This window comes from Alosa pseudoharengus, unplaced genomic scaffold (assembly GCF_046254945.1).
Source record: "Alosa pseudoharengus isolate Yale_2024_CS ecotype anadromous, Long Island Sound unplaced genomic scaffold, YU_APseudo_1.1 YU_APseudo_1.1_scf_18, whole genome shotgun sequence".
Lineage (NCBI taxonomy): Eukaryota > Metazoa > Chordata > Actinopteri > Clupeiformes > Clupeidae > Alosa > Alosa pseudoharengus.
Window position 1 is genome coordinate 4,705,543 of NW_027468650.1, and position 10,000 is coordinate 4,715,542.

Genomic DNA, 10,000 nt, shown 5'->3' on the forward strand with positions numbered 1-10,000 from the left:
TCCTCAAACAAGCTAAGCATAGGAGAAACACACATCACACACATGATGTCCTCCTCAAACAAGCTGAGCAGAGGAGAAACACACATCACTGACCATCTGACCAATACAGTATCAGGGAGGTGGACATATGCACAACTGTTTTGGGATTCTGCAGATGTATTTTCTGTAGATTAAAAACTGGCTTGGGATTCTGCAGATGGATTTTCTGTAGATTAAAAACTGGCTTGGGATTCTGCAGATGGATTTTCTGTAGATTAAAAACTGGTTTGGGATTCTGCAGATGTATTTTCTGTAGATTAAAAACTGGCTTGGGATTCTGCAGATGGATTTTCAGTAGATTAAAAACTGGTTTGGGATTCTGCAGATGGATTTTCTGTAGATTAAAAACTGGCTTGGGATTCTGCAGATGGATTTTCAGTAGATTAAAAACTGTTTTGGGATTCTGCAGATGGATTTTCTGTAGATTAAAAACTGGCTTGGGATTCTGCAGATGGATTTTCTGTAGATTAAAAACTGGCTTGGGATTTTGCAGATGGACTTGTTGCAGGTTACGATTGGTCGCTGTCAGTGCTTAATCATCCGTGCTTCCTTCCTTCCATACTGAATATATGATATGACTACTTTTCATTACATATTTTATACAGCGCATCCACATTAGAGGGTCAGGATTCGCTGCATAACACTGGGAGTAGGACAGTGTTTACCTAGTGGTCTTCCAACAGGACGTGGGTGTGTGTGTATGACGGAGTCTTTGTTTAGTGGTCATCCAGTGAGCCGTGTGTATGTGTGTGTGTGTGCGCGTGGGAGTGTGTGTGTCTGGCCTTGTGTGTGTCAGAGGCCTTGGAGAGTCTAAACACTGTTTACCCTGAGTCACGGTCACAAAGCAAGTGTCAGCACAATGTCTATTGTCACCATCACACCCACGCTGCAACCACACAAAATGGAACACAAACATCCAAAAGTTTAAACCAAAGATGAAAGTTTGTTTTCTAAAACAGGTCGTTTTCTAAACAAAGGCCTATTTTTGTGATCTCTCAAAGCGGCTGCTCAGGGTGTTTGCACGAAATGACCTATGCTTCACACTCCTCAACAATAACCTACTGGACAAGATCACACACCAGCAGGGACCAAATGCTATGACACAGTGTCATAACAAGTAAAGGACGGCCAGGCTTTACATATAGACAACGAGCAGCATAGCAAAGTCCTGTTTGTGTCCTTGCAGTGTGGTCATATTGTGTGTGCGGTACCTCAGTAGAATGACCAGGTCCGCATCACAGGACAGCTTCTCCACCCCAGGGGGCCCCTCCGTCCGAATGTAGTGGATCTTCTCCCTGGTTGGGGTTCGGTGGAGCAGCGGCAGCAGCAGCAGCAACAACAACAACAACAACAACAACGACACCGGTCAGTGCTGACCTCCAGGCCCACTCACATCCCTGACCCCCGACCTCCGACCCCGACCTCCTCGTTATCCACCCACCCATCTGAACCCAAATTGCTGAAATCATCAAGTGCCTTCGGAACGCCAACAGACTTCAAATGTTCCACTGGGAGGAATGTGCCCGATTAGTCGGGGCCAGTTTCTTGTTTTTTTTCCAGGTTCCTATGTTCTGGAATGCTTTTAAGATAACAATCAGCCATCTCCATCTCAGAGACCGGACTTGCCCAAATGTGTACAGTATGGATGGGGGCCTGGAGGAGAGGGGGTCTGGATATCAAAGGTGTTGCCTTAGTGTCAGACGCGGCCCAGCACAACGTTTTCACAGACTCCTCTAGGGTTTCACAGGCCGGACAGAGAAGACCAGCCTTTTGGATTCAAACATGTTGATGGTTACACTGACGTCTGTCAACACCGTATTAAGTTCCTAATGCACATGTGGCTGCCCTCTGTGCGTTTAGGCAAAAGCAGAGATGTGTACTTAAGCAGATCAAAGCCACAAGCCACAGCTCACAACGTGTCAGAATGTCAGCACAGCAGTCATGCTTATTCATGAGAAAGTGTGTGTGTGTGTGTGTGTGTGTGTGTGTGTGTGTGTGTGTGTGTGTGTGTGTGTGGAGGGGACATGGAAACAATGTAGTAGAAATGGTCAGCCAGTTCCAACTTCAGTGAATAGCCCCTGTGATATTCCACGGAACCTACAATCATATCTAAGTGTAGTTGGTGTCATGTGAAAAAAAAGAAAGGTAATTAAAATAGCGCGTGTTGATGATGTCACCTGAGAGCGTGGTTTCGGGCCAGGCTTGGCTGCCGCTCCTGAAGCATCTCAAAGACGTTGGGCTGCCGCAGGAACGCCACGATCTTGTCATTATAGGCTGTGGAGGAAAAGAATGGCTCTGAAATCCCACATCACTAAATCCTAAGAGAAGACTAGTTCCAAAGCGGAACAGTTCAGAGGAACAACCCTCTAACTAACTAACATACTACAAACTAAGAGGAACAACCCTCTAACTAACTAACATACTACAAACTAAGAGGAACAACCCTCTAACTAACTAACATACTACAAACTAAGAGGAACAACCCTCTAACTAACTAACATACTACAAACTTCAAACAGTGATGACATCAGAAAGTGTCATCCACATATTTTGGCTTGACATGAAGTCCTTTCTTTTTATAACTGCAGAGTAGGACGCTAATCACAGTGTGCTTGACAGCTGTTTTGACTGAATCACTGCCGCACTGGTCCTCTGTTGCCACATTACATGTAGATGAGTTGCTGTAGACGCTGATGATTCCTACACAAGCCTGTCTGGCTGGTGTTGACTTACCGAGGGGCATAGGGTCATGCTGGTACTGACTCCTGATGGCGGCCACCAGGCCGTTCCCCGGCCTCACGACCAGCGCCGCACCCCTGCTCCGGGACACCTCCGACGCCTGGGAACACAAGGTCGTGGTCAACACACACACGCACACCACGTATGCCATGCATGCACGCACGCCCACAGCCACACACACACATACAGTACACACATACGCCGCACATACACAGACATACACAAACCCCCACACACACATATGCACGCACACACACACACACACACGCACACAAACGTGCACACACACACACACACATATGCCACGCATGGCACACATGCGCACACACACACAAACGTGCACACACACGCACACACACACATACGCCACACATGCACATGCACACACAAACACACACACACTCACACTTCCATTGAGTCTCACACATTTCAAGTTCATGCTCATAGGCCAAAAGTGATTTGTTGACATTGACACTGATGGAGTAGATGTGTGTTTGCCTGGGCCGTCCCCAGAGGCATGCTGTTTGCTTTTCCATCTGTCACGGCTATTTGGAGCGCCTCCATTCACTGCTCTGTTTGCTTAGAGTGCCTTCCTGTCTGCCTGCCTATGGGCATGAAAGCATCGCATGTCTTCCTGTCTGCCTGCCTGTGGGCATGAAAGCATCGCATGTCTTGCCCTGTCAGAATACTGCTCTTCTGTCTAACCGCCCACATGCCGAGCTGTTTGTCATTGTCTCTGTGTGCCAGTTTGCATATGTGTGTGTGTGTGTGTGTGTGAGAGTGTGTTTGCTATTTCCAGATTGCTTATCTGTCTTGTTTGCCATCTTTGTTCAGTCTGTCCATTTGTGTATCTTCCTTGTATTGTGCACATGTGTGTGTGTGTGTGTGTGTGTATGTTTGCTCATCTATCTGTTGCCTGTCTGATTCAGGGCGTGTGACTGTGTGTACCGCAAGGTGCATTTGACTTCATGCCAGCCATGGCTCTCTACCTCTATGTATGCACTTGCACACCTATCTCTGCATATCTGTCTGTCTGTCTGTCTGTCGACCTGTCTGCCCCTCTCTCTCTCTCTCTCTCTCTGTCTGTCTGTCTGTCTGCCTCTTTCTGTCTCATTGTCTGTCTGTCTGTCTGTCGACCTGTCTCTCTGTCTGTGACCTCTGCTGACCTCTCCTGCGCTGTAGCTGCGTAATCTCTGCAGGTGCTGCCGGTGGGTCAGGTGACTGGGCAGACGGCCATTCTGCAGGGGGATCCGGGGGTCGATGAATGTCGTCGCTCTATTGTTGTGGTCCACGAAAAATGACTGGAGAAAAAACAAAAAACAAACACACACACATACATATAAGTGCTGTCAATCAGATGGTGTAAATGAATGTGCATGTTTCTAAACGTACTAAACTCGCTTTGGTGCATTTCTCGAATCATCATTCATTTTTGCACAACAGTTAGTTCATTTCTCTAGCCTGGGTTTTCCCATGCTGCCTTACGCGCGCAATTTTATTCACGCTGCTAGGCAGCCTGGATTCTATGGACTTCATTTTCACCTCAACGAAGGAACCAATCACAGAACGGAGGGAGGGCAGCAAGACGATGACGACACACCAAAGCCGTTATGAGCTATGTACAGACGCATTTGATAGACATTCGTAGCATTCGTAAACCACGTTTCAAATACGAGAAAATGAATGTCTAGATCCCAGACCCCATCTCAATGAGATGAGGTCTATAGTATAAGTAAGTATATATACTCTTTTGATCCCGTGAGGGAAATTTGGTCTCTGTATTTATTCCAATCCGTGAATTAGTGAAACACACTCAGCACACAGTGAACACACAGTGAGGTGAAGCACACACTAATCCCGGCGCAGTGAGCTGCCTGCATCAACAGCGGCGCTCGGGGAGCAGTGAGGGGTCAGGTGCCTTGCTCAAGGGCACTTCAGCCGTGCCTACTGGTCAGGGTTCGAACCGACAACCCTGCGGTTACAAGTCCGAAGCGCTAACCAGTAGGCCACGGCTGCCCCTAAGTCCTTACGGCATTGTCTATGCCGAGATAGTCAAACTCTTTTGTCTTGTTGTCAATTTGACAGTTTACTCTGTGAGTATTTTTTTAATGAACATTACACAAGAAAACACTATTTTCTGTACCATAGCTATTTCAAAACTACAAGGTTACACATTATTGTGTGTGGAGGGGGTCGATTTGATGTTTCAAAGTTTTTACTGTTGACAGATATTGTGACAGTATAAGGTAAACAAAGGCTTTTACAGCATTGTGCAAAGGGACAATGAAAAAAATATACAGTAAAACACCCCTTGGTCAGAGCTATGCACCACTGGAAGCCAGATTTACTTTTTATACATCCTGACGTTCCTGTCTGTAAGGTCACACATATTTATGCTAAACAGACTATGACAACTAGTTATGACAACTAGTTCAACACATTTGCAATTTGTAATGACACAAGCGATGAAATAAGGGCAATTTGTTTTATGGGGTAGGACTATTCAGCAGGAAACCAGTATAGTGCATTTTGACCAACATGATATTAGCAAATGAACATTTAAAAAAAGAAATTTTTACAAAATGTGTTGCATGGATGTACTAAAGCATTGCTATTTGTTCAAGATGGGGAGAAAATGCTTTAATGATGTGCACAAGTGATAAGATGATATGGAGTTTGAAAAAGCAGTTTTGAGAATTTCAATTCAGTTGATCTGACACTGAGAAAATACCCAAAGGTAAGAACATAGCAAACACACACGCACGCACGCACGCGCACACACACACACACACACACACACACACACACACACACAAACAAACACATATACAGTACATGAAGGTGGGCTGATCTCAATTTCACCAACATAACAGTATACAGTACATGTGTCTGAAATGTCAGACGGTATCATGTTGTTAGTCGCTTTGGTTAAAAATGCGTCAGCCAAATGTAATGTAATGTAATCAGACGTGATTAAAGCGCTAGCATGTTACCTTGATTAGAGTGCTACTAGCACGATACCTTGATTAGAGTGCTACTAGCACGTTACCTTGATTAGAGTGCTACTAGCACGTTACCTTTATTAGAGCGCTACTAGCTTGATACCTTGGTTAGAGTGCTTTCACGTTACCTTGCCCTGTGGGTCCGTTTTGATCTCCCAGCCCCTGGGTAGCTCCAGTTGTGTGTCTGCAAACTTGTTGAGGAAGGTGACCAGGTCCCTGTTGTGTTGGTACCGCTCAAAGTTGCGGGCGTCGCGACGGATTTTCAGAATCATGTGCTTCAGACAGGTGCTGTTGGTGAACATCCGGTAGGCCCCCTGAAACATGGCAGGGCATGGGCAGAATGATTTAGTTCAGCAGTTAGACCTCTGTGCCATACAGTGCTAGCTGGTCATATGATTTTGCTGATGGGGAAATATTACAGTGAAAAAGGATGTTTAGTCAAATAAGTAATTTTCACAAGAATACATTTACAGAAACACTATAGGTGAACATGGAAAAGAGGGCACTTGGATGAGCAGACATATTTGAATTTACTATGAGTGTCCTTTTCTATGTATAAAACCACATGTGAGTATAATGTGGGTCTCTGTGTTTGTGGATGTGTGTGTGTGTGTGTGTGTGTGTGTGTGTGTGTGGCACCCCGTTTACCCACTGGTGCCAGGGTAGAGTGGGTGTGCATTCTAAAGAGATGGTGTATTCGTGTGCGACTGTTGTCTGTGTCAATAAAGAGGGGGACTTCTACGGTTTCATCGCTTGTTTTGTTTTAATAAAGCTGCGAGCTAAAATAAGACCCACAGTGCCCACAGTCACGGTCATATACTGCACTCGTCAGTGAAATCCAAGCAGCCGGTCCTGCTGGCCTTGTTTGAAAGTGCTGGCCTGAAGCAATTAGACTGTATTTACATACAGTGCTCCTCTCTATAACCTCCAACATGAACTGACGAGTGGACAGAAAGTCCTCAAAAGCTGCAAATAAGCACCTGACACACACACATACACACACACACACACACACACACACACACACACACACACACACACACACACACACACACACACACACACACACACACATACACACACGTATGCACACACATCCCAACTCAACCAGCTCTGTGAAACAGACTCTGCCCAGTGCTGAGGTCAGTCGTTGCCCATCTGTCTTGGCTGCTGACAGGCCGTGTCTCTCCCCAGAGTGCCCCTGTCACCCTGCTATTACAGGACTCTGCCCCGGCCTCCTGGACGATCGATGTCCAGCGGAGGCGACTCTATTTATAGCTGGAGCAGCAAGGCCACCCGCCCACCTGCTGGACAGCACACTATCACTACCGCTGCACGCCCAGGTCACCACCTCAAACAGGTCAAAGGTCACCACATCACACAGGCAGGTCACCACCTCACACAGGCAGGTCAAAGCCGGGTGAAGCCCTGGCACATCCCACACATCAGTCTCTCCTTCTCTCTCCCTCTTCCTCAACTCTGGTGCAGCATCACCCGTCAGTGATGTGAGAGGAGAGGAGAGGAGGAGAGGAGGAGGAGAGGAGCGGAGAGGGGAGGAGCGGAGGGGAGAGGAGCAGAGAGGAGAGGAGCGGAGAGGAGAGGAGAGGAGGGGAGAGGAGAGGAGCGGAGAGGAGAAGTGTGGAGAGGAGAGGAGAGGAGAGGGAAGGGGAGGAGAGGAGCGGAGAGGAGAGGGAAGGGGAGGAGAGGAGCGGAGAGGAGAGGAGAGGAGGAGAGGAGCGGAGAGGGGAGGAGAGGAGCGGAGAGGGGAGGAGCGGAGGGGAGAGGAGCAGAGAGGAGAGGAGCGGAGAGGAGAGGAGAGGAGAGGAGAGGAGAGGAGAGGGAAGGGGAGGAGAGGAGCGGAGAGGAGAGGAGCGGAGAGGAGAGGGAAGGGGAGGAGAGGAGCGGAGAGGAGAGGGAAGGGGAGGAGAGGAGCGGAGAGGTCACTGCTGCAGCTGCCTGCTTCTCTGCTGATCCGCCTGAGCCGCTCTGTCATTGAGGGATGAGATATGACAACACTTATGAGATAAAGTAAACCATCAGGGCCCTGTTGGATCTGGCTTTAAGGGATTTGTTAGGTGCCAGAGAGAAAGAGAGAAAGAGAGGGAGAGAGAGAGAGAGGGAGAAAGAGAGAGAGCAAGGGAGAGTGGTAGAGAGAGAGAGAGGGAAAGGGAGAGTGAGAGTGATATAAGGGGGGGAATAGAGAGAGATGTGCTAGAAGAGTGAGATAAGGGGGAATACAGAGAGATGTGCTAGAAGAGTGAGATAAGGGGGGAATAGAGAGAGATGTGCTAGAAGAGTGAGATAAGGGGGGAATAGAGAGAGATGTGCTAGAAGAGTGAGATAAGGGGGGATACAGAGAGATGTGCTAGAAGAGTGAGATAAGGGGGGATACAGAGAGATGTGCTAGAAGAGTGAGATAAGAGGGGGATACAGAGAGCTGTGCTAGAAGGAATGCTGGGATTGTGGGAGATGCTGATATGAATGTGGGCAGATTCAAACAGGAGGCAGATGCAGTGGATGCAGCCTGGGGTTGGAGAACACCTCACCACATCGCATAGGGAGCAGCTGCCAAACATTAAACACGCAAACAGATCTGTACCCCACACAGACCTGTGTCTTTGTCTTTGACATGAGCAACAGCAATAGGATGGTATGTACACTGCATATTTTCATAAAAGTATTTGACATCATAGCAGTGGGAAATCAGCTGTGTTCCAGGAGTCCCCTCATCACTGCATCACTGCTAACTGTCCGCTTTTTATCTGTGCACATTGTGTGACATATGATCAGTCCTGTGCTGTTTGTTTTTATCTGTGCACATTGTGTGACATATGATCAGCCCTGTGCTGTTTGTTTTTATCTGTGCACATTGTGTGACATATGATCAGTCCTGTGCTGTTTGTTTTTATCTGTGCACATTGTGTGACATATGATCAGCCCTGTGCTGTTTGTTTTTTCTTGCTATGTTACTTCAGTGCCTGAGCAGGATACTCACGTAGTTGGCGTGAAGGATGGTGAAGAACTCTGGATGGGTGACAAACTTGACCGCTGGACACTGCAGCAACATGGTGACCTTCTGGTGGTTGACTGGAGAAGAGGAAGGCGACTCCCTTCTCAAGTCTACACAACAACAACAAACCACAGCAAATATAAACATGCAAATAATCAATAACCAGACATCTAGCCCCTCTGACAAATACATTTGGGTGGATTTATATAGGCAATACTGTGTCTTCTGCATATTATTCACATAGACAACCAATCTGACTTTAAATAAAAGGTATCAGGTAAACCCCTCCATTTTACTCAGCTCTTAGAACACCTGCATCAGGTAAACCCCTTCATTTTACTCAGCTCTTAGTACACCTGCATCAGGTAAACCCCTTCATTTTACTCAGCTCTTAGAACACCTGCATCAGGTAAACCCCTTCATTTTACTCAGCTCTTAGAACACCTGCATCAGGTAAACCCCTTCATTTTACTCAGCTCTTAGAACACCTGCATCAGGTAAACCCCTCCATTTTACTCAAGACAAATGATAAGTCAGAGCTGGTTCAATGTCTCATTAGTAAAATACTGTAAAGGACGGAGGGCCCTGTCTTACATGTGGAACCCAAATGTAGCCCTGTGTGAGGTGTGGAACCCAAATGTAGCCCTGTGTGAGGTGTGGAATCCAAATGTAGCCCTGTGTTTGGTGTGGAACCCAAATGTAGCCCTGTGTTTGGTGTGGAACCCAAATGTTGCCCTGTGTTACATGTGGAACCCAATCATAGCCCTGTGTTTGGTGTGGAACCCAAATGTAGCCTTGTGTTTGGTGTGGACCCCAAATGTAGCCCTGTGTTTGGTGTGGAACCCAACCGTAGCCCAGTGTTTGGTGTAGAACCCAACCATAGGCCTGTGTGAGGTGTAGAACCCAACCATAGCCCTGTGTTAATTGTGGAACCCAACCGTAGCCCTGTGTGAGGTGTGGAACCCAACCGTAGCCCTGTGTGAGGTGTGGAACCCAACCGTGAGGTGTGGAACCCAACCGTAGCCCTGTGTGAGGTGTGGAACCCAACCGTGAGGTGTGGAACCCAACCGTAGCCCTGTGTGAGGTGTGGAACCCAACCGTAGCCATGTGTGAGGTGTGGAACCCAACCGTAGCCCTGTGTGAGGTGTGGAACCCAACCGTAGCCCTGTGTGAGGTGTGGAACCCACCGGTAGCTTGTGGCGGCGCTTCC

The 10,000-nt window shown here is 47.5% G+C and overlaps 1 protein-coding gene across 1 annotated transcript in view; it reads right to left on the reverse strand.

Annotated features, from left to right (window-relative positions):
• hecw1a (HECT, C2 and WW domain containing E3 ubiquitin protein ligase 1a) overlaps positions 1 to 10,000 on the reverse strand; it is a 91,000-nt gene that overhangs the window by 15,152 nt on the left and 65,848 nt on the right. The window contains exons 12-18 of the mRNA XM_076291220.1: positions 9,978 to 10,000; positions 8,776 to 8,900; positions 5,909 to 6,094; positions 3,945 to 4,079; positions 2,746 to 2,878; positions 2,217 to 2,313; positions 1,251 to 1,334 (exon numbers count right to left, since the gene is read on the reverse strand). The exon at positions 9,978 to 10,000 is cut by the window's right edge and continues 87 nt beyond it. Of these exons, the coding sequence (XP_076147335.1) occupies positions 1,251 to 1,334; positions 2,217 to 2,313; positions 2,746 to 2,878; positions 3,945 to 4,079; positions 5,909 to 6,094; positions 8,776 to 8,900; positions 9,978 to 10,000 (783 nt within the window). The remainder of the gene's footprint in view (positions 1 to 1,250; positions 1,335 to 2,216; positions 2,314 to 2,745; positions 2,879 to 3,944; positions 4,080 to 5,908; positions 6,095 to 8,775; positions 8,901 to 9,977) is intronic.